At 48.8% G+C, this 24,120-nt stretch overlaps 1 protein-coding gene across 1 annotated transcript; it reads right to left on the reverse strand.

Annotated features, from left to right (window-relative positions):
- Positions 1–95: 95 nt before the first annotated feature.
- On the reverse strand, positions 96–11,195 carry Lgals3 (galectin 3). Its single transcript, XM_075949017.1, has 6 exons — positions 11,099–11,195; positions 5,906–5,927; positions 5,065–5,376; positions 3,831–3,919; positions 1,103–1,268; positions 96–386 (listed from the first exon to the last, which is right to left on the reverse strand). The coding sequence occupies exons 2-6, from the start codon at positions 5,921–5,923 to the stop codon at positions 231–233; spliced, it is 741 nt and encodes a 246-aa protein (XP_075805132.1). The 5' UTR covers positions 5,924–5,927; positions 11,099–11,195; the 3' UTR covers positions 96–230.
- Between the last annotated feature and the right edge of the window lie 12,925 nt (positions 11,196–24,120).

Consider the following 24,120-nt stretch of genomic DNA (forward strand, 5'->3'; position numbering starts at 1 on the left):
GGACACAACCACCTGTAACACCAGTACCAGGGACCCTGCCGCCTCTCGCCTAAGATTTGACACCTAGTATTAGAAAATAAACAAAACACCGGGTATCCGTCAGCACGGGAATATTTATTAAATGGATACCTTACAAGAAGGATAAGGAGGAATAAGTGTAAAGTTTTCCACTCAGAATGAGCACGGAGCCTTTGCATGACACTTGGGTTATAAGAGCTGCCCCCTCTGGATTAGATCATGGTGGGTACAGCACTAGTAAGGGTTATGTCACCAGAAATCTCCATCTGGTTGATCTCCCGGAGATTTCTCATCCGATGATTGTACTGCAGCAAGTGAGCATCGTTGACTGCAACCTTGAAGTGGTCAGGTTCCACCAGGACTTGTATCTGGAAACCAAATACGCAAACCATCAGGTAAAGTGTGTGCTAATGCGTGTGCTAATGTGTGCAGTTTAGGCTTTCCACCATGCGTGTGTTTTTCAGGACACACTGTCTGTGATGTGTAATTTCCATTTATCAATTTCTGTATAAACAGGGAAGGAAGAAATGTGTATATCAATTTTTTAAATTTATATATATATTTTAAACCAGTGTAAGCTGAGTTTAAGAAGTCCGATATTTCATTTTATTACTGGAATGATAACAATCCAGAGACAGTAGTGAATAGCAAAGCGAATCTAGATGGTCAGAGTTAAACCACAATAAAAAGGCACCAACATGGTCAGCAGGATAGACAATGGGAACCAGAGGAACATAATTTGCCTACACACAAGTTTAGTTTTAATGGAGCCTAAAATACCTGAAAGTTAAAAACAGCAACATAGGAAGGAGTTCCTTAATGGCAAATATTAATTTATAGGACTGGTTAGTGTGTAGCCGTTTTGGGAAAGGTAGGGAAATACACACCTATATCCATCTTAAACCCTTTAGTGTAGAAGAGTGTAGCTTTGGAGCTGTCTAGTGAGAATATGCCTCTCCTGGCCACATCCCCAGCCTGCCAAGTTTAGCCGCTAGGGTGGGAGGAAGGCTGACCCAGGACAGACATGGCTTTCCAGTGTTCCCCTTCATAAGAGAACGTTGTCTGCACGGCAGCAGGAACTTACTTTGAACGGTTTGCCGCTTTCAAATGGGAAAGCTGACTGTCTCTCTTCCTTTCCCCAGTTGTTAGCCTGCTTGGTGTTGCACACAATGACTCTCCTGTTGTTTTCATTGAAGCGGGGGTTAAAGTGGAAGGCAATGTCGTTCCCTCTCTTGAAATTTAGGGTAATCCTGTTTTAAACCAGAAATCAAAGATATTAACATTACCAAGTCAAGAGCATCTAAGTTTCCAAAAGCAAACACTTTTTATATAGGAAGCAAATAAGCCAGAGCAGGAGTTCCAGCTCAGAAGAGTAGCTTCACCCTCCCCCTCCCACTATAGTGATCAGCTCAAATGTCTAGCAGGGCAACATGTGTTGTCTGTTCACTGAGACCAGGTCTCACTGTAGCCCAGGCTGGCTTCCAGCTTGTGATTCTCTCCTACCTTGACCTCCAGGTGTGCCACCAGTTGTCTGGTTTTGAATTTGTTTTTGGAGGGGTGTTGACTGACGCTGGTGCCACCGTTCCTGACAGACACTTTTGTGCATGCATGCAAATGCCTCCTAGATATCGCATAGCCTTAGACCGCCCAACCTAAGACCATTTAAAGCTTGCTGTAGATAAGAACGGCTCTTTCCTGACCTGGTGGATTGACTAGCTGTTAAAAAGCAAGTCAGCAGCCTGAGAACTGCCAAGTGCCTGCCTTTCCCGTCAGCCAGAGGTTCAGAACAGCAGGGGTGCATATATGGAGTAACGTTTCCTCCCTTTGCTCTGCTTGTAGAGTCAGGACGTTCCACGCTATGAGATGGGTGTTGTGGAACTGTTCCTTTATGCTGTGTGAGGATGTGTCACTGTTACGTGTTTAATAGAAAGCTGAACAGCCAATTGCTGGACAAGCGGTACAGAGAGGACTTCTGGATAGAGAGCGCAGGGAAGAAGAAAATTGGAGTCTCCAGCCTGATGGAGAGGAAGCAGGGTGAGCAGTGCAGAGTGAAGGTAACGGATGGCAGCACACAGATGAACAGAAGTGGGTTAAGTTGTAAGAGCAGGGGCACAAGCCTAAGCTATAAGCTGAGCTGTTATAATTAGTAAGAAGTCTCTGTGTCTTTCTTGTGAGCTAGCAGCCCAAAGAAAATTCTGACTACAGATGGCATTGGCCAAAGTGCCACTTGAACTTTCTGACCCATTTTCTTCTGGGTGTTACGCATTCACAAGTCTTTTTAAGGGACTGACCCTATTCCTGGGTTTCTAAAGCTGTGTTCCATCTAGTAACACTAGTAGCTAATAGGCTTGTGGTCTAGACCTAACAGTGATTGTCTGGGTATTTTAAATAACTCAGGAAGCCAGGGAAAGTGACAGCAGTGCTTGGTGTTTGTGTCCAGTAGCTCTAGTCCTTGTGTGAACAGAGATTGTCATCTGTCATGTGCGCACTTTTCCATGAAGTTGTTGGACTGTTTGTGGGACAGGACCCAGAGTCAGTTTTGGCTCTGAGAGCCCAGTCTACCTCCCTGGCACCGCTGGCACTGGATTATCTAGTGCGAGGACCTTCATGTATCAGTGTTTCTGTGTGGTTCTGCATCACGTTGAACAGACTCTGTAGAGCTATATTTTGAAAATAATGTATCATTTATACATATACGAGACAAGCTTCAGGATGTGATGGGGTACTGAGCTCAGAGCTCTGCCTGGCTGTGTGGAAAGAAGGGTGACTGAGGATAGTGCTTCTCCTGCAGAACCAGAGGAGCAAATGTCAGCCTGGCAAAGTCCTTTTTGTCCCCATTCCTTTGCCAGGCACAAACTGATACAGAGGACTTTATAGTTACATTTCGGTTTTTTGAGACAAAGTCAAGCTCTATATAGCTCATGCTGTCTTTGAATTTAGGATCATCTGCTTCCATCTCCTACAGACTGGGATTGTGGGTGTGCACCACCATATCCAATCCCCCACCTAAAAAGCTCTTGAATACAAGGCCTGGCTGTGGTCGTGCACACCTTTAATCCCAACACTCAGGAGGCAGAGGCTGGCAGGTCTCTGTGAATTCAAGGCCAGCCTGGTCTACAGAGCTAGTTCAAGACAACTAGGGCTGTTACACAGAGAAACCCCCCCTCCTCTCTCTCTATACATATATATATATATATAATATATATATATATGTATATATATAATAAACCTGTGCATCTGGCTGGAATATCTCCCTTTTATCCATAAGACTTAGAGACAGAGTCACTAGTGGTCACAGCAGGGTTGATGGCCCCCATGACCTCAGGGACAGTGACTAGAAATGATTGCTGGGGTCCAGTCTTCCTTGGGTGGCTATAAATTAGTGTGGGTCTCCTAAATTACCTCATCCCATACTGGTTCACCTCAGTCAAACCTGTACCCGAGGCAAAGGTGGTTTTGTTTTGATGAAATCTTTAATGGATAGAATCTTCTCCAACCCTTAAATAAATAATGCCCCCTTAGAAGAGTGGGCTTCCCTGCTTGCCAGTCACTGTCTGTAAGACCTGAGCCTCAGTTTTGCCTGGCAAAAGGGAAAGCAATGGTCCTTACCCTGCTTTCACCCATGAAGATCAAAAGATATGCCACACGGTTGAGGATCCTACCATTCACTCTGAAAACCCTGACATGGAAGAATCACCTGGGAACTCGTACTGATTATGGGATAATCCTTGAGATAGCCCTGCCAGGATTCTAATGTGTAGTTAATAAGAGTGTCTTTATTTCCCAACCAATAAACAGACTTGTTGGCTTACTTGTTTGCGTGGGGCTTCACTGTACCCATGATGGTGATCAGCATGCGAGGCATGACTCCGCCAGGGAAGGGCAGCTCATAGGGCACTGTCTGGGGACAGACAAAACCGAGTGTCAGTAAAGCACTGGGTTTTCTTGGGGAAAGGGAAGATTACGACGCAGGTGACTAACACAGATCCCTAGTTGACCCCCCCCCCCCATCTAGATTCTGAGACCCCCTCGCCCAGGGCTTAAAATGACAAAGTTCCCTGTGTGTGTGCAAATGTTAACACACAAGAAGAGGTTTCTGGCCATCACTGGAGCTGCTTCAAACCGTAACACATCCTTTTTCTGACAGTTTAAGGTAGACTTGGCCAACAGTCTTTCTTCACTCTCCAGTCCCTTGTCACATGATATACAGCGCTGTGATTCTGCTTCCTGAGAAAAGGTTTGTGTCACCTGGGGCTTCTGTGCTTACAGGTCACTGGCAGAATGCTTTGCATATGAAAGTTGAGTATTTGTTGAATGAGCTCTTTAGTTCATAAGTGTTGAGCTACGGTTTAAGGTACCCGAATTCCCCCAGAGCTCTGTCCTTGCCTCTGGTCTTCCTAGATTCAACTGTCCCCAGACTTTCACCTCTGGCTCTGGTCTGCACTAGTCTGGTATGTGCTTCCGGGAGTTGCTCCCAGCAGATCTGTGAACTGGAAGTTCCTGCTTGAAGTTATTGCTGGAGGCATCTCCCCTGCCCCTTGTCCATCAGTTCCGCCTCCTGCATTCCCGGTTTGAGCCAGAACTTTGCTGCTCTGAAGAGCACTCAGTATTTACTGAAGTTGTGGGTAGGAGCCACCCCACTCGCTAGTGTTTATTAATAATAAGCTTAACCTCATGATATAAAAATAAAACAATAAATAGTGTAGTAAAATGTAATTATTTTTTGAGACAGGGTCTCTCTATTCTGCCCAGGATGGCTTCAAATTCACAGAGATCCACCTCCCTGTGCCTGTGGGTACTGGAATTAAAGGCGTGTACTACTATGTCCAGCTCTTTACCATAACCTCAACTGAATTTATATTTAAAGCACATTTATCAATGCCTTGTCTCTCTAGACTAACAGGTCACAGAATAAACTCAATATGAACATTCCTTTCTCCACTTGACCAATACACCCCTGTGGTTGGCCCTTAAGGATCTAAGCAGCAGGCTTAAAGATACCCCCACCCCCTAATGTCCTCTCCCCTGTACATCAAGCCTCCTTACCAGGGCTCCAGTGGGGGCGCCATAGGGGGCAGCAGCAGGATAGGCCCCAGGAGCACTAGGATAGGCCCCAGATCCGCCAGGTTGCCCTGGGAACGCTCCAGGGGCAGTTGAGCCAGGGTAGGCACCAGGAGGAGCCTGCCCCGGGTAAGCCCCTGGAGGAGCCTGTCCTGGGTAAGCCCCTGGAGGAGCCTGTCCTGGGTAGGCCCCAGGATAGGAAGCGCCTGGGTAACCCCCAGCCCCAGGCTGGTTCCCCCATGCACCAGGCCATCCTTGAGGGTTTGGGTTTCCAGGGCCAGCTAAGGCATCGTTAAGCTGTAAAGAAAGGTTAAACCATTAGAGAATGGGATTCATTCACGAAATAGAATTCACAGGACTTGGGCATCTGTGATCTGAGAAGCTGAGAAACCAGAGAAGGGTGACCCTCTGCCTTTGCCTCCTCTACTGTTGTCAGTTCCAAGGACTGGGACTTTGGGATTGAACCCACGCTGTTATGTTGTTTTCCTCTGGCCGCTCATCATCGCAGATGAGGGGGGCTAAGCTCTCCTAACTTACACCAGCCGCTGGCTGTTTAAAAGCACAGGCTTTCTAATCAGCGTGAGAAACAGCGGCAGCCCTTGGCCCAACCGGTCCTGCTGCTTCCATCAGGGACCTGGCTGCTGCAGAGGCCATGTCTCTCTCCCTGGGAGCTGCTGCTGGGAAAGCAAGGCTCCAGCTAACAGTCCCCAGGCAGACCAGTGAGCCAAAGGGAACTTCACAGGGTCAAAGGGAAAGCTGGGTGGTAGAAATGAAACCTTTAACCCATGTGAGTGTGGAGCTAAGAAAGTGGACATGAAATACTCACCGAAAAACTGTCTGCCATTTTCCTAAAAGAGAAAAGACAGAGGGGATTATTATTATTTGAGCCTAAAAGACTTTGCAGACATTTGTGAGATTCAGCGTCCCAAACAGTCCACGGGCAGTGTTAGCCAGTCTGCGATCATTTTGCCCGAGCCAGTGGTGCAGGACCGAAAAACATCTTGTGGAGGGGTGGGGATATTTTCCAGCTAAACTCCAAACCTACTTAAATCATGGAGTTAGACCTCGGTGCCAGGAGCTCATGTTCTGAAGTCTGAGAGGAAAGCCTTGAGGGGCAAAGAGCAGGGTGAGCATTTTCTGCCTCTTTTCTAGGTGAAATACGGTACAAGGTGTGGCTTCTCTTGGCTGCCTTCCTCCCTTTGTTTCTCCACCCTTGAAAGGATTCATATTCAGCATAGGCCACCCCTCTTCTCTTCCCAGCCCTTATAATGTTCTTATACACTGAAGATTTGTCAATTGTATTGGTTTAATAAAATGCTGATCAATCAGTAGCCAGGCACAAAGTATAGGCAGGCCAACCAAACTAGGAGAATTCTGGGAAGAGAGGCAGAGGGTCAGTCACCAGCCAGATGCAGAGAAAGCAAGATGAGAATGCCTTACTGAGAGAAGGTACCAAGCCACATGGTTAAACATAGACAAAGATTATGGGTGAGTTTAAGTCATAAGAGCTAGTTAGTAATAAGCCTGAGCAGTAGACCAAACAGTTTATAGTTAATGTAAGCCTCTGTGTGCTTATTTGGTACTTAATGGCTGCGAGACTGGGCAGGACAGAAACTTCTGTCCACACTTGTGGACACCAGGGAAAAGCTATGTGCTGGCTCCTATTGAGATCTCCAAGACAGCTTAACATGGCTGCTGCCTGGTTATTCTCCGTTGGCACACACTTATGCCTGCTCTGAGCCACCACTTTCCATGCACCCCAGGGCTCACACATGTGCACAAGGGTGTGCAATGCTTACCAGACTCTGCTGGGACATGCAAATCTGAGAGCTTACGTGTGAGTTGGGAAGGAAAATGGTGCTGGTTCAAAGCCTTGATGGACAGGTGACATCTGGGAGTGTTCGTTTTGTTGGTTTTGGGGGTGTTTGCTTTATATTTTAGAAAGGTCTTTCTATGTAGTCCATCCTTGAGCTTAGGATCCTTCTGCCTCAGTCTCTCAAGTGCCGGCCGTGGTGTGAGCCACTGTGCCTAGCTTATTTTGATATTCTAAATAAAATGTTCAGCAGTAAAGCAGTTGAACAAAGGTAAGTCAGGTGCCTGGCGATGGAAACAGAAGCATGTGGGGAGCTTCAAACTGTCAAACAGGTTTGTCCTGCACAAAGCTGCCAGGGCTGGTTTGCAGACATACCCTACTTCCTCCTGCTCCTGCCTGGTGCCTATATAAACCCCACCTACCCCTGATGCAACTGCTCTCAGAGTGAAGCACAGGACAGCTTTGCTTTGGAGATATTTCAATACTTCTTTCCTTCCTTCTTTCTTCTTTCTTTCCCTCCTCCTCCTCCTTCTTTTCTCTCTCTCTCTCTCTCTCTCTCTCTCTCTCTCTCTCTCTCTCTCTCTCTCTCTCTCTCTTTCTTTCCCTTGGGGTGCTGAGGATTAAATTTTTTGCCTTGGACTAGTAACACTCTAGTACTAAGCAACACAAGCAGCCTCCAGAGGGCTGCTTTGGACCGGGGTTAGTTCTAGCTGAGCTCAGAATCACTGCAGTTATTTTGCTGGAATTACCCAGACCACCAGAATGACCTGGACCTAGAAATAATCATAACCTCTTCTGACTTCATTTGCCCACCTCTGGTATTTTACTCAGTTATTCCAAGAAATAACATTACTGGGTGAGTGTGGTGGCTCATACTTGTAATCTCGGCATTCCGTAGCACAGGGACTACCATGAATTTGAAGTTAGCCTGGACTACATACCAAGTTCCAGGGTCTCATTCTGGCCTTGAACACTTACGGCAATCCTCCTTCCTCAGCCTCCCAGTTACTGGGATCAAAGGCAGAAGTCACAATGCCTGGCTTCAGAATTTTCTTAAGAAACTAAAACTTAGGTTGGGCATGGTGGCACACAGCATTCAGAAGGCAGAGGCAGGTAGATCTCTGTGAGTTTGAAGCTCAGTCTGGTCTATGTGGCAAGTTCCTGGCCAGCCAAGGTTACATAGTGAGACCCTGTGTCCATTTTGGAGGCTGTTAGGGAACAGTTTTGAAGTTCAAAGTAGTCAGGGAACTTAGTATGTTTGATTACTCTTTTCCTACCCCTTCAGCAATATCTGTGACTTCAAGCCATTAGACCACAGTAGCACACTACCCTATGACTGTGACAGCCCCAAATGTTTTCCAACATTGCCAGATATCCCCTAGGGCCAAGACCAGGTATGGTTGAAAACCACCAATCTAGGCTGTTAACGTCTATCCCGGCATAAAGGTGCAGAAGCAAGGCAATAAAAACTAATAAGGGGGTTTCAGGTTTTAAAACTAGCCAAGTTTACAAGGAAGGACAGTAACCGCCTGTAACCTCAGCTCTAGAGAAGCTGAGGCACAAGGATCAAAAGAGTAAAGTCCTCTAAGCTACAGGTCTAAGCAGACCCTGTTCCAAACCAAGGGCAATCTATTGCTGGGTGTGGCACTGAACACTGGGATTCCCAGCACTCAGAAGACTGAGGCAGGAGGATTGCGTTTAAGGTTAACCTAAGCCACACAGCAAGGTCATCTCCAAAAACCAGAAAGAAACACTTCCCCCAAAAGAAAACTTTTCTTTGCCTTCCCTTAAGTATGTTACAATTTTAAGAGGCTGTAAGACTTCTGTTAAACTCTTAAGTCTAAAGACCAAATCTTTGATGTTACATGTTTCACGTAAAAATTCAGTCACTCTTCACCCTATTTTCCGATACCATTTCTCTTTGAGTCGAGGTGCACACCTGGCTAGAATGGCTGGTGAGTGTGATGTGGGAGTCCTCTCTGTGTGCTGAGATTACCATTAATGAATAAAGAAACTGCTTTAGACCTATAGCAGGGCAGAACTTAGATAGGCAGGGAAATCTAAAGGGAATGCTGAAAGAAGAAAGGGCGGAGTCAGAGGGAAGCCATGTAGACCCACCCGAGCCAGACGGAACTTTAGCCAGTAAGCCACAGCCACGTGGCGATACGCAGATTAATAGAAATGGGTTAAATTAAAATGTAAGAGCCAACCAATGAGAAGCTAGAGATAATGGGCCAAGCAGTGATTTAATTAATATGGTTTCTGTGTGATTATTTCGGTTCTGGGCATCCGGGACAAATGAGTGGCCTCCCTCCAACATGAGTGAGCCCATAGACTCCACCTGTCTCCTCATCCACAATAGAGGATTAGAGACAGGCTCCTGTGGCCATTCCCAGCTTGGTCAGTGTGCGATGGAGATCTGACCTTAGATTTTTCCACTGTGCTGCCCTGACCCATCTCTCCAGCCCCCAGATATTGTTTTTCTTTTTTTTTAAACTTATTTATTTATTATGTATACAATATTCTTTTGTGTGTGTATGCCTGAAGGCCAGAAGAGGGCACCAGACCTCATTACAGATGGTTGTGAGCCACCATGTGGTTGCTGGGAATTGAACTCAGGGCCTTTGGAAGAGCAGGCAATGCTCTTAACCGCTGAGCCATCTCTCCAGCCCCCAGATATTGTTTTTCAAGTACACTTATTTGTTCCATGTTTGTAGGGATGTGTGTGTGTATGAGGAGGTAGGAAAGTATTCAGATCCATGTGCACAGGCTAGCATGAGAGTCCACATGTTGTAATCCCAGCACTCAGAAGACTATGGTAGAAGGAGTGCCGTGAGTTCAAGACCATCCTGGACTATAAACTAGGCATGAGATGAGGCCAGCCAAGGCTATGCTGTAAGACCCTATCTCAAGGAACAAACGCAAAACAACACACACACATACACAAAATCAGTGACCAAGAAGGAGAAAATTGCTAAATGTGGTTGTACTGGCCTGAAAATCTCAAGTTCAAAACCAGCCTAGACCAGACCTTGTCTCCATTATAAAACAACAAAAACTCTTACAATCTCAAATTCCTTACCCGCCCCCAAAGACTACTGTGGCAGAAAAGCAAACTTTTTGTTATTAAACTTCATTTTTCATGGAAACAGTGGGGATGGCAGTTTGCACCTGTAATCTCACTTGGGACACTGAGACAGGACTGAAAAGAGAAAGCCAGCCTGGGCTACGAAGTGAGTTCCAGACCTGCCTAGGCTGCACTGAGACCCTGCCCTCCCCTACCCCAAAAAGTAAATACATAAAAACATGGAAATACATAAACTTGAAGCAAACAACTTAAAATTTCAGAATTAGTGAGTTTTAAACGCTGTGATTGCAATCGTTTTCTTTGAAATAAACTGGGTCACTAGGTCCAGGGGTCCTTATTGTCTAGAAACCCTGCTCCCTAACTTGCAAAGATTCCAGTTTTTGGAATAGCAATCACGGTTTCAATCCCCACATCATCGGCTCCCTACATTCGTGTTTGAGCAAATAGATAGTTTTTAATAAACCCAACCTTTAAAAGTCTCCAGCTAAGGCTTGGACAAACACCACCACACCCAAAATGTTTTGCCCAGGTCTCGGGGTTATTGCACAAATCACATTGGGCACGAATGAGTCATTTGGCTTGCAAAAAGTTTAGAGGTTACTTTAGTTCCTCATCAGCATTGTTTTCTGTGCGGTTAGCCCCCGGGGAGTGGCTGTAGACTCTGTCATTGGTAGACCTGGCACCACGTAGCAAGATCTGTAGGGGAAGGTTCAGTAGGTGCAGCAAAGGAGCCTGCTGGCCAAGTCAGGGATCCCAGGAGATGTCCTGTAGAGGCCCCAGGCAGCCCCCCAGTGTGTCAGAAGGAGGACCTGGTTCCTATGGCCAAGCTAGGGGCAACTGCTTGGAGTCAGCTGCAGGGTAACTTTCAGAGGGTTGGGGCTCACTCCAGTGCAGGACTTCCGAGGAGTGCCCGTGACCCGATGGCATTCCACCACCCCAAGGATGCTAAGTATGTAGGTCGTGGCTAACTTTCTCCAAGTGTTACTCGCAGGTGAGCCACGGCCGTGAGCCGGAGCCTGGGACCCTAAAGGTGGCCTCCAGCAGGGCTGCAGAGCCGATCCCGATCCCTTTCTTGGTGCACTGAGCAGCACCGGTCTCCATCTCCCCGCGCCGCTTACCTGTTGTGTGCTCCGCCCGCAGCTCTGCTCTGCTCCTCGCTGCTAGCTGTTAGCAAGTTGGGAGGTGGCTGAGTGCTTCTAATACACTTCTGCCAGGCCCGTCCTCCCGGGGCGGGGCAGAATCCCCTAGTCCATCAGGCGCCAGGCTGGGCCGTGCCCCACGGACCCTGGAGCTTCCCCAAGCTGGAGTACGGACACGCCTATGCCCCACACCTGTGTCCCGCAGTGGACCCTTGCTGTCAGCACTCAGACCCTCTTAAGACCCGCACAATTCCCGAGTCTGAAGCTGCCTCAGGGTCACATCCTGCCTGCATTTCCTTCACCCAAAGCCTTTCCCAGAAGTGCACAGTAACTTATACCTGTGAGGGGAGGGAGGAGCAGGGGTCCCTGACATGTCTGAGATGTAAGAGGTCGTTTGCATTCACTCCTGCTCTGAATTTTGTTGTGTCTGAATACCCCAAGTTTTGGTGTTTTGGTCTACTCAGAACAGGATACATAGTAGGTTTTTCTCAGTGGGTATTTGTTGATCAGTGAATGAATGAATGAATGAATGAATGAATGAATTGCGTCCTAGGAAGATAGATGTTTTCTCAAAGATTGGAGGAGAGTCCTGCAGGGCAAGGGACAGTTAAACCAAAAGCACAGGGCAAAGCTCTGTCTGTATGAAACGCTGTTAAAAGGAACAGCCCCCTTTGCGAGGAGGCTGCTAGCCAGTTTGGAAGCAGTTATTTAGATAAAAATGAGAGACATAGTTAAGGAGATTCAAGATGGCTTTTCTCTTCCGGCTTCAGATGATAACATCGGCCAGTATCTACCAAACATGCACCCTGAACTGTGCCTAGGGCTTGCATACATTTCTGGAGTAAGTATTATTTTAATCCTGTGAGGTCCGAAGCGGCCACCCCAAATGGCAGTGCTGGTGACAATGTCCTAAAGAGACGGACTGTGACTGGGTAAACAGAAACTTAAATGTGGTTTCTATTGACCAGGAATCTCTCTTAATCTACCCCTAAATATCAACTACCTAGAGCAAGGACAGCTAGTTCCCGGTCAATTCCAACAGGCTGCCTCAGCTCAACGCCTACCCCCATCCCCCCAATTCTGTGGACCATCTCATAAAATCCACTTGCATTTCTCCCCCACCCAGGGTGGGGCTGTTACCTTGGCAGCTGGAGCCCCAATAACCCTTTCTTCCTAACCATGGTCCAGTTTGGGGGTTTCACCCTGCCCTTGCTCACAAACCCTGTGTTAGTCATGAGAAAGCTGAGGGATAGAGAACTAAATATAACCACGATCAGGGCGACAGTAAATGGTCCTTCTGGCACCAGATGTCTCTCTGCTCTAACTAAAATCCCAAAGCCTGTCTGTCAGACAGCTATAAGGCAGGCTCTTGAGCCTGAGTCAGACAGGAAGCTCTGGTCCTCTGCTGTGTCAGGCCTGAGGGAGCAGCTCGCTCACTCTCCAGAGAATTCCATCTGTGGTCAACTGCTCTTTCCATTTCTGGACAGCCAATCACAGCACCTCCTAAAGCCACCAACGTTCGGTGGCCTTCCCTTCCCTCCCCTCCCGTCCCTGCCTTCCTTTACCCCTGCTTCTTTCTATTGAATAGAAAAACAAACAAAGAACAAACTAACAACAAAAAAAAACTTAAACATATTAAGGTCAGCCTAGTCTACCTAGTGAGACCCTATGTCAAAACAACAACAACCAAGATAAAAGATCTGAGTAGGGCTGGAGAGATGGCTCAGTGGTTAAGAGCATTACCTGCTCTTCCAAAGGTTCTGAGTTCAATTCCCAGCAACCACATGGTGGCTCACAACCATCTGTAATGAGGTCTGGTGCTCTCTTCTGGCCTTCAGGCATACATGCAGACAGAATATTGTATACATAATAAATAAATAAATATTTAAAAAAAAAAGATCTGAGTAGAGTGGTTCACGTCTAATCCCAGTATTCAGGAGAACTGGGGATCAAGCTATGGACCACAATAGGGACACAGACACACACATTCACATACGCAAGTGTGCGCACATGATGCGTGTCACCTTAAAAGAAGAAACAAACCATCAAGTCAGGGCCTTTATAATGAGGTCCAAGTGGAGTGACCATTGTCCATCTTGTGAGAACACAGTGGGAAGTCACCCTCTAACAATAAAGCAAGCCCAGAATTCACCTTGGTGCCAGGCCCAGCCTCCAGAATGGTAAGGTGTGAGCGCCTGCCGTTTATGAGCCACCTGGTCACCTGTAGAGAAGACCAAATGATTGACACCAGGCAAATCATTTGCTTCTCCAATCTCCTTCCACTGGAGGAGCAGAATCCAGAAGTCCTAACTTTTAGCTATAAAATAACAACAAGAAACCACTGGGGAAGAGAATCACTGTAGCATTGACTAGATAAGCCATCAGGTCAGCCCAAGTCTGATCCCTGTAACTCATGAGCAAAGGAGAGAACCAACTCTTGAATGTTGTCCTCTAACCCACACACAATGCTCACGGGCATTTAAAAATATTAAAATGGGCAGATAAGATTTTAGAAATTAATAAATAAATATAAGTATTAAAAATAAAGTCACTGTGGGTAAGTGTGGTGGCTTATGCCTTTGATCCCAGCACCTAGGGATGCAGAAATAGGCAAATACCATCCAGTCTAAGGAAGGCCAGTGTGGTCTGTAGAGGCGTTTGAGGCCAGCAGGGATACACGGTAAGACCCTGTCTCAAAAACAAAGCCAAACAGAAGCCCCGATCACTGTAGACGCTGGTTTATGAAATCCACAGAGCGGTTCGGGTGTCCCCTGACTCTCCAGAATTCCTGTAGTCTCTATTTTATTAGTGGATTAACAAATGACCTCAGCCGGTCTCCCACAAGCAGAGGGAGTGTGTGCCCAAGCACCATCAGTGACTCTGCCGAGGCCTGCTGGAGTCTCTGGGACAGATTGACGCGTTCTCCAGGGCCCGCACAGTCCCCGCAGTGCTGTTCCCTCCGACCTTCCACACGGAGGTCATTGTGTGGCTACAGATGCGTTTTGACACGGTGAACTCTCCTCTGCACAGGTAGCCTAGCAACCAGTGTTTGAGGAGTCATCTGTAGATGATTAGCTTGTGCGTATTGCTCAGGACGGACCATAGGACTGTCTTTGGAAATGTTCCAAGCCTTAAAAGGTTGAGTCAGAAGTGGTCAGTCAAAGAGGTTGCTATGGAGATAAGAGATGAGTCACACTCTTGCCCTCTGGGCAGTCTTTGGTCAGTTTGTAGGGACAGATAAAGCGTCCGTCTTTCTTATTTAGAAGGCTCATTTATGCTGAACCAAACCATCAGCTCAGCTTCCTGCTTCACTGCCCCATCCTAGAGAACACTGCTCTGCCCACTTCATGCCAGATAAAACTAGCAACAGGGTCTTGTATGTCAGGGAGTGCCCGGAGTTTATAATCTATACATGTGCAGTAAATGACTCTTTAGAACCCAACCCAACGCCAATATAAACTCATTCAAAATAAATGTACAAGACGGTCTCATAAAATGTCACGGAATGACTACTAGATACCGATGACTGTGCTGTTTGAAAGAAGGAACAACCTAACCTTGACCCGCAGCAAACAGGCCACGTGGCCTCTCCTGGTCCAGAGATATTAGGACTCTGATTAATAAAAAGATGATCGAAAGTCAAGCAAAGGCCCTCAGGGCAACTTCAACCCTGGTGTGAGGAGGGACTTGGAGGAAGCTTCTGGAAGGTCCAGATGATGCCTGAAAGAGGGAACTTTAGGTCGAGAAAGCCAGGAGAGAGTGGGAGAGACCAGAGCGGGGTGGGGGTGCGGGGTGGGGGGGACCAATTGTTAATTTTTAGATAGGAAAATTAGAATTGGGGAAGAAGGCTAAAAGTAAAGGAAAATTATGGACATATAAAAGCGTGTGTGTGTGTGTGATGGGGTTAAAGATGGCTTAGTAGGTAAAGTGTCTGCCACCAAGCTCCTGGGCCCACGCCATGGAAGGGAAAAGCTGACTCCTGCCGGGCGGTGGTGGCGCACACCTTTAATCCCAGCACTCGGGAGGCAGAGGCAGGCGGATCTCTGTGAGTTCGAGACCAGCCTGGTCTACAAGAGCTAGTTCCAGGACAGGCTCCAAAACCACAGAGAAACCCTGTCTAGAAAAAAACAAAAAAGAACAAAAAACAAGAAAAAAAAAAGAAAGAAAGAAAAGCTGACTCCCGCAAGACGTCCTCTGACCTCCATTCCTGCGCTGTGGCGAGCACATGTTCTCCCCGGCACAAACAACCAAGTGTAATAAAAATTAAAGCATGAAGAAATATGAACAAAAGCCAGAAAGAGAAATTTCCCAGAAACCAGCTACGCTGTACCAAATAATGAAGGATGCCCCATAAAACTATCATAGAGCTGACTGTTGGAGCAACCAGGAAAGAGAAGAAAATGATCTTCCCACTTGTTACATTTGGTCCACGGCAATTTTGCCAGCTCTGCCTGTGTCCTGATCCTGTTGCTACGTCTGGGTGACAAGTGAGACAGGGGGCTGACCTGAGGATGTTTGTCATATATGATGCCCACAGTTGGCTTCTGAGCTGGGAACCTGGAACTCCATGGGGACAGAACACTTTCCAGTCAGCAGGCTGCAGTTGGTCCTTCATTTCCGGTGCGCTTAGTGGGTACCTAATATCTGCCTCAGGATTTTGCAAGTCCACTCCTTCCAACTCACTCAATACACAAGTTCATCCAAACCTGGCCAACACAATAATGGGGTCAGGGGCAGCAACATACCCATTGCTGGTTTACACAGGTTCCCTGCCCAAGCCCTTTCAAGAATGCACGGGCTGTCCTAGCCAGTCAGGATAGAGAGATCAAGGGAATCAGAGGTATCACTGTCAAGTGAAAAGCTCCTCTCCCTGCCTGCCTCAGCTCTAGCTACCTCTGTCCCTCTTCTGCCACCAGCCTAACCCAAGCTGGCCTTTAGCACTAGCTATTACAAACCCCACCCTCCTGCCAGAGCCGCTCCTGAGAGCTTGAGGCCTCAGCATGCCCATCAGCTCCTGCCGCCTTGGGGCTGCCCCTGACAGAGAAGAGGCAGAAAATAAGACAACAGACTAAAAGGAAAGCTTGCTGTTGTGCTGTGGTGAAGTTCGTAGACTGAGGGCTCACAAATATAAGGGCCAGAAGTTCAAGGACAGCAAGTTAGTTTCCTCCTTCTTTTTGAGACAGGTTCTCACTGTGTATCCCTGGCCGGCCTGGAATTCCTTATGTAGACCAGGCTGGCCTTAAACTCATAGAGATCCACCTGCCTCTGTGTCTCAAGTGCTGGGATTAAAGGCGTGTGCCACCATGCTTGGCTTTCTTTTGTGATGGAACACCTTTATTTATTCTTTGACTGTTTTATACGCGTGAAAGTTAGTTTCTTCTCAGGCCTCTCTCCTTGCCTTGGAAATGACTGCTCTTTCTGAGTCTTCACGTGATCCTCCCTCTGAACATCTCCGTGTCCCAGAGTCTTCTCTGTATATAAGGACACCAGTCATACAACTGGATGACGGTCGCCCTAGAGACCCCACTTCTACTTTCTCAGATCCTTAAAGGTTCCCATTTCCAAAGAAAGTCAAATCCAAAGACACTGAGGGTTAGGTTTTCAGCATGAATGTGGGAGGGACACAGTTCAGCCGATAAGATAGGACTGGAGGGAGGACGACCGGAGGAGGATGGAGGAAGACTGGAGGAGGATGGAGGAGGACTGGAGGAGGATGGAGGAGGACTGGAGGAGGATGGAGGAGGATGGAGGAGGATGGAGGAGGATGGAGGAGGATGGAGGAAGACTGGAGGAGGAGGGAGGAGGACTGGAGGAGGACTGGAGGAGGATGGAGGAGGATGGAGGAGGATTGAAGGAGGATGGAGGAGAACTGGAGGAGGATTGAAGAAGGATGGAGGAGGATGGAGGAGGATTGAAGGAGGATGGAGGAGGATTGAAGGAGGATGGAGGAGGATGGAGGAGGGTGGAGAAGGATGGAGGAGGATGGAGGAGGATTGAAGGAGGATGGAGGAGGATGGAGGAGGGTGGAGAAGGATGGAGGAGGATGGAGGAGGATGGAGAAGGATGGAGGAGGATGGAGGAGGATTGAAGGAGGATGGAGGAGGATGGAGGAGGATGGAGGAGGGTGGAGGAGAACTGGAGGAGGATTGAAGAAGGATGGAGGAGGATGAAGGAGGATGGAGGAGGATGGAGGAGGATGGAGGAGGGTGGAGGAAGATGGAGGAGGATGGAGGAGGGTGGAGGAGGGTGGAGGAGGGTGGAGGAGGATGGAGGAGGATGGAGGAAGACTGGAGGAGGACTGGAGGAGGATTGAAAGAGGATGGAGGAGGATGGAGGAGGACTGGAGGAGGGTGGAAAAGGATGGAGGAGGATTGAAGGAGGATGGAGGATGATGGAGGACGATGGAGGAGGGCTGGCTGGAGGAGGACCAGAGGAGGATGGAGAAAGACTGGAGGAGGTATGGAGGAGGACTGAAGGAGGAAGGAGGAGGATGAAGGAGGACCAGAGGAGGGTGGAGAAGGATGGAGGAGGACCAGAGGAGGATGGAGAAAGACTGGAGGAGGTATGGAGGAGGGTGGAGGAGGATGGAGGAGAACTGGAGGAGGACTGGAGGAGGTCTGGAGGAGGATTGAAGGAGGATGGAGGAGGATGGAAGAGGACTGGAGGAGGATGGAGGAGGTCTGGAGGAGGATTGAAGGAGGATGGAGGAGGGTGGAGGAGGATGGAGGAGGATGGAGGAGGGCTGGAGGAGGATGGAGGAGGGTGGAGGAGGATGGAGGAGGACTGGAGAAGGATGGAGGAGGGCTGGAGGAGGATGGAGGAGGGCTGGAGGAGGATGGAGGAGGGCTGGAGGAGGATGGAGGAGGGTGGAGGAGGATGGAGGAGGATGGAGGAGGATGGAGGAGGGTGAAGAAGGATGGAGGAGAACTGGAGGAGGATGGAGGAGGTCTGGAGGAGGATGGAGGAGGTATGGAGGAGGACTGGAGAAGGATGGAGGAGGACTGGAGGAGGATGGAGGAGGGTGGAGAAGGATGGAGGAGGGCTGGAGGAGGATGGAGGAGGTCTGGAGGAGGATGGAGGAGGTCTGGAGGAGGATTGAAGGAGGATGGAGGAGGGTGGAGGAGGATGGAGGAGGACTGGAGAAGGATGGAGGAGGGCTGGAGGAGGATTGAAGGAGGATGGAGGAGAACTGGAGGAGGATTGAAGAAGGATGGAGGAGGATTGAAGGAGGATGGAGGAGGATGGAGGAGGATTGAAGAAGGATGGAGGAGGATGGAGGAGGATTGAAGAAGGATGGAGGAGGATTGAAGAAGGATGGAGGAGGATTGAAGGAGGATGGAGGAGGATGGAGGAGGATGGAGGAGGGTGGAGAAGGATGGAGGAGGATGGAGGAGGATGGAGGAAGACTGGAGGAGGTCTGGAGGAGAATTGAAGGAGGATGGAGGAGGATGGAGGAAGACTGGAGAAGGTCTGGAGGAGAATTGAAGGAGGATGGAGGAGGACCGGAGGAGGGTGGAAAAGGATGGAGGAGGATTGAAGGAGGATGGAGGACGATGGAGGACGATGGAGGACAATGGAGGACAATGGAGGAGGGCTGGCTGGAGGAGGACCAGAGGAGGATGGAGAAAGACTGGAGGAGGTATGGAGGAGGACTGAAGGAGGAAGGAGGAGGATGAAGGAGGACCAGAGGAGGGTGGAGAAGGATGGAGGAGGACCAGAGGAGGATGGAGAAAGACTGGAGGAGGTATGGAGGAGGGTGGAGGAGGATGGAGGAGAACTGGAGGAGGACTGGAGGAGGTCTGGAGGAGGATTGAAGGAGGATGGAGGAGGGTGGAGGAGGATGGAGGAGGACTGGAGAAGGATGGAGGAGGGCTGGAGGAGGATGGAGGAGGGCTGGAGGAGGATGGAGGAGGTCTGGAGGAGGATGGAGGAGAGTGGAGGCGGATGGAGGAGGATGGAGGAGGGTGAAGAAGGATGGAGGAGAACTGGAGGAGGATGGAGGAGAACTGGAGGAGGACTGGAGGAGGTCTGGAGGAGGATTGAAGGAGGATGGAGGAGGGCTGGAGGAGGATGGAGGAGGACTGGAGAAGGATGGAGGAGGATGGAGGAGGATGGAGGAGGATGGAGGAGGGCTGGAGGAGGATGGAGGAGGGCTGGAGGAGGATGGAGGAGGGTGGAGGAGGATGGAGGAGGATGGAGGAGGATGGAGGAGGGTGAAGAAGGATGGAGGAGAACTGGAGGAGGATGGAGGAGGTCTGGAGGAGGATGGAGGAGGTATGGAGGAGGACTGGAGAAGGATGGAGGAGGATTGGAGGAGGATGGAGGAGGACTGGAGAAGGATGGAGGAGGACTGGAGGAGGATGGAGGAGGGTGGAGAAGGATGGAGGAGGATGGAGGAGGACTGGAGGAGGATGGAGGAGGACTGGAGAAGGATGGAGGAGGACTGGAGGAGGATGGAGGAGGGTGGAGAAGGATGGAGGAGGGCTGGAGGAGGATGGAGGAGGATGGAGGAGGATGGAGGACGTCTGGAGGAGGGCTGGAAGAGGTAATTGTCCTGTTTACTAAATGGCCACTGGCAGTTTAGAAGAAGCTGGCTAAGCCGAGACATGAACCCTGAGACGGGCACCTGGAAAGAGAGCGAGAACACTGTGCTAAGCAGGAGGACAACACAGAAGACACACATTTATGACTTCTGTCTCTGTCTGGATGACCTTCCTGCAATGTTTGAAGGGGTTGCCCTGGCCCTATGTTGGAGCTTCTTGGCACACTATTGTTGGTAGAATCTGCTACAGACTGCCTGCACAGGCTCAGTGTGTGGTTTCCCACGGGCCCTGGCAGACATCAGCAAGTGGTATGGGGGAGGTGCCTGTGCGGTGTTAGCCTGGGAACCTCCTCTGCCTCCAGATGAGCAGGGTGGAGAGATGGTCTGTCTAAGATGAAGAGGCTTGATGGAGCGTGGCACATGGTAGGAGGGAAGAGGTGATTTGAGCCAAGTACAATGACCCACACATGTGATAAAGATAAATGAAATCCTTTACTCTGGGGCCGGATGGTGAAGGGTGTTCTCACCAAGCCTGAAAACCCACGTTGGATCCCAGGGTTCAACATAGTGGGAGGAGAGAACCATGTCCAACCATGGCCCTCTGACCACCATACACAGCCATGACACATGGACACAGGCTCACACATATACCATATACTCAGTCAGGTATAGAATAATAAATAAGTGGTTTGTAAAAAAGTAAACCTGTTCCTTCGTACTGTAACTTAAAAATTCTAATTCAAAAATTAAAATAAAAAGCAAGGAAGCCTGAATGACTTTGGGGAACTGAAGCAGGAGCATTGGGAGTTTCACCTAGGCCTGGGCTACCTAATGTGATCCCATTGAAGAAAAGGAAGGAGAAAGAGGAAGGGGAGGAGAAAACAGGGAGAGAAAGGGAGAGAGGGAGGAGGGAAGAGGGAGGAAGAAGGGGAGAGAGAGAAGGAAAGCTTTGATGGAGGAAGGAATGACACCCAAATGGAGCCCTAAAATATTCAAATACCCAGTCTCACATCTGTATTTGGATTGTGCAGCCCACTTTTGACCATCCCACCTGGGACCCTTTCTAAAGCTTGGACTGGCTAAGGCTGGTTCTCTCACCAGCCACAAAGACCTTCTAATTGGGGCAGAGCATAGACTAACCTACCCACTGTGTGCTAGATCAGGCAGGAGCCAGAAAGCACTGGTTTCCATGCCTGTTACCATGACTACATGACTCATGTTCCAGGATTTTCCTATAAAGCCCAAACCAGCCACACAGCTTCCCGTAGGAAAGTCTTTTCTGGGTGCTAGCTGTTGGGGTGCACCTTCCAGGTCACCGCTGCTCTGGGGCTTGAGTTTGCACAGACCGTCCACTTCCTCCCCTGACCCCCCTTCATTGGTTCTCCCCGCCACTTTTGTTGCAGTCTCCAGAAGTTGTCAGGCTTCCTGCCTGCCCTTCAGCACATTCTGTCCCTTCTCGACTCCCAAAGCACGCTCTTCCCTTCCCCCAGGAGCACATAGGCTTGCTTAACAAGTTTCCCAAACTGAAAACAGACAATTGAAAACAAGGACTCCGATCCCATCATTTTGGAGACTGCAGTAGATCATTGATGTGAGTGTGATGGTAGCCTGTATTAATAGTGAGCTCCAGACCAGACTGTCTCAAGAGACAAAGCAACACCTTTTCTGGGCACAAGCAAGCAGAGAAGGGGAGCAGCTGGTGGATGGGTAATGTGACCTACTGATAAGAATCATTTCTCTGGCCCGAAAGTGCTCATACTGTAAACAGAACTGGGGCTGTGGCAGGGCTGGGCGGGGCTGGACAGGGCAGGGCGTAGGGAGCAGGACAGACAGGCTATAAACCTCCATGTCGGCAACCTATTATTCTCAAGTCTTTTTCTGGCCAGCAGCCATCAAAATCTTTGCAGTGAGTCGGGAAGAACCAATTTAGGCAGAGAATCAGGGAACATGGAGAATTTCGCCCTCTGTACTTTTATTTATTTGTTTGAGACAGGGTCTCACATAGCTGGAGCTGGCTGTGAACAACGTATATTCAAGAATGACTTGATTCTTCTTACTCTACCTCCTGATTCTGGGACTACAGGCATGTGCCACCACGGCTGGCTTTCTGAACATCTGTCTTGTTTCCTGTGTTTTCCGTTGTTTTGCTGCAGGGATGGGGTTTGTTGCATGGGCGGGACTGTGCACCTGTGTGTGCACTTAGAAGGCTAGAGGAAGACGCCATGCGTCCTACCTACTTTGTCACTCTCCACCGTATGCCTTTGAGACAGAATCTGTCCCTAAACCTGGAGCGAGGCTGGTGACCAGCAAGCCCCAGTGACTCTGTCACCTTCGCCCTTCAGAAGAACTGGAGCTACCGATGCCATGGCCACACCTGGTGTTTTATGTGGGCACTAAGATCAGAGGAGCATTGCTCAGCAAGTGCTCTTACCCACTGAGCTACCTTAGCCATTTCTGCACTTAGAAAAAAAAGATCTATTTATTTATATCTTATATGTATATGTGAATGTCTGCATTTATATCTATAGTAGTATATTATTTGTGTTTTAATAAATAAAGCTTGCCTGAAGATCAGAGGGCAAAGCAGCCACACTAGTCAGCCCTACAAGCCAGGCAGTGGTGGCACACACCTTTAATCTCAGGACTCGGGAGACAGAGGCAGATGGGTCTTTGTGAGTTCAAGGCTACACTGGGCTACACAGGATTGAATCTGTCTAAAAGAGAAATAGAGCTCACACAAAGATGATCCAAGCACTTGGGATCACACGTCTTTAATCCCAGCACTAGGGAGGTGGAGACAGGAGTGATCTGGCTGGGCAGAGAGAAGAATATAAAGGGGAAGAGACAGGAACTCAATGGAGTGTGGAGTCTGAGGTTGGCGGAGAGCATTGTAGGATCGCCCTTTCGGTCTGAAGATTTTTGTAGAGGTAAAAGGTCTCTCTGGTGGTTGGCTGTCTTGCTTCTCTGGTCTTCAGGTTGAACCCCAATATCTGACTCTAGGTTTTTATTATTCATGCTACTTATATTTCTGCACCATATGTATGCCTGAGGCCCATAGGGGTCTGAAGAGGGCACTGGATCCCCTGGAACTTGAGTAACAGAGCCACCACGTTGGTGCTGGGAACTAACGTGGGTTCTTTGAAAGAGCAGCAGTGCCTCTCCAGCCCTCTCTGTACTTTTGAAGGGCCTGTCATAGGCTGTGAATGCACAAGGATAGGAATGCAGGTTGCAAATGTCTCAGGAAATCCAAAAAGCACAGCTTAGCCTGGCCATTTTCTATGAACTCTGGCAGTCTAGTAACAAGCGTGCACTGGAAAGCAGACTGTGGTAGGAGATTTCAGAAGAGGCCAATTCCTCTAAGCTAATTGGAACTCAAAGCTCTCCAAACACTTTGTCACCACTTGCAGCAATGATGTTCACAATCATGAAGATCTCAGAGCTGCTTGCCCACGATCTCAACAAGAACAAATGTCAAACTGGGTATAGTAACACATGCCTTCAATCCCAGTACTTGAGAGGCAGAGGCATGTGCATCTCTGGGAGTTCTAGGCCAGCCAAGGTTACATAGTGAGAACTTGTCTCAAAAATAAAGCAGGGGTGGGATTGGTGCTGAGAGGCCCAGAGTAGAGAAGAAACACCTGTTTGGTCTTTACCCAGCTTGGAACTGGAGTGGTGGCGGAAATCAGGCCCATGAAAAGTGCAATCTAGGTTTATGGCAATGAGAATTACAGCCCCGAAGTTCACAAAGACCATCCTGGACACAAATGAAATGTCAGAGCCAGCAAAGTGATCCCTGGTGCTGTGTGTACAAGGTCAGGAAAGAGCTTCGAAGCTATTGACACGGTATTCCAGGAGGCAAAGAGAAAGCCGCAAGGGAGATAAACGCCTCCAGCTCTGACCACTGTTATTACTCAGCTCTTACTCGGTGCTCGGCCTGCCCCTGCCACCAATTCGTTCATTCATTACCTCATCATTATTCATAATCAGGGCGGCTGTCTTCCAGACATTCAGGAAAAGCAGATAACACATAAGCAGGAAAACCATGGTCCCTGCCCCTAAGGAGCACCAAACCTTGGGCGTGAGGGCCACACAGATACTAACTGCGGTGTGACCAGGTACTGCTGGAGGGGGAGAACAAACAGGACGCACACTGCAGTGGGCAGAGCAAGGGACAATTTACTCTCCCTGGGAGTGGAGTAAGGAAGGGCAGGACCAGTGAGACACCGCACCAATAGCTTCAAAGTCACAGCCGAGAAGGGTTCCAGGCATGGTAGCGATACGGATGAACCTTGCCCTAGGGTTTATTACATGGCAGGAACTAAGCTAGCATTTTTCATCTTTCAATTTGTGTAATCCTCACAATAACCTATCAGTGAGTAATAAATATTTTCATATGCTTGATGAGGAAACTGAGCACAGGGAATTAAATAAATTGGCCAGGGTCACACAAGTGGTAAGC

Source organism: Microtus pennsylvanicus, chromosome 15 (genome assembly GCF_037038515.1).
Source record: "Microtus pennsylvanicus isolate mMicPen1 chromosome 15, mMicPen1.hap1, whole genome shotgun sequence".
Classification (NCBI taxonomy): Eukaryota; Metazoa; Chordata; class Mammalia; order Rodentia; family Cricetidae; genus Microtus; species Microtus pennsylvanicus.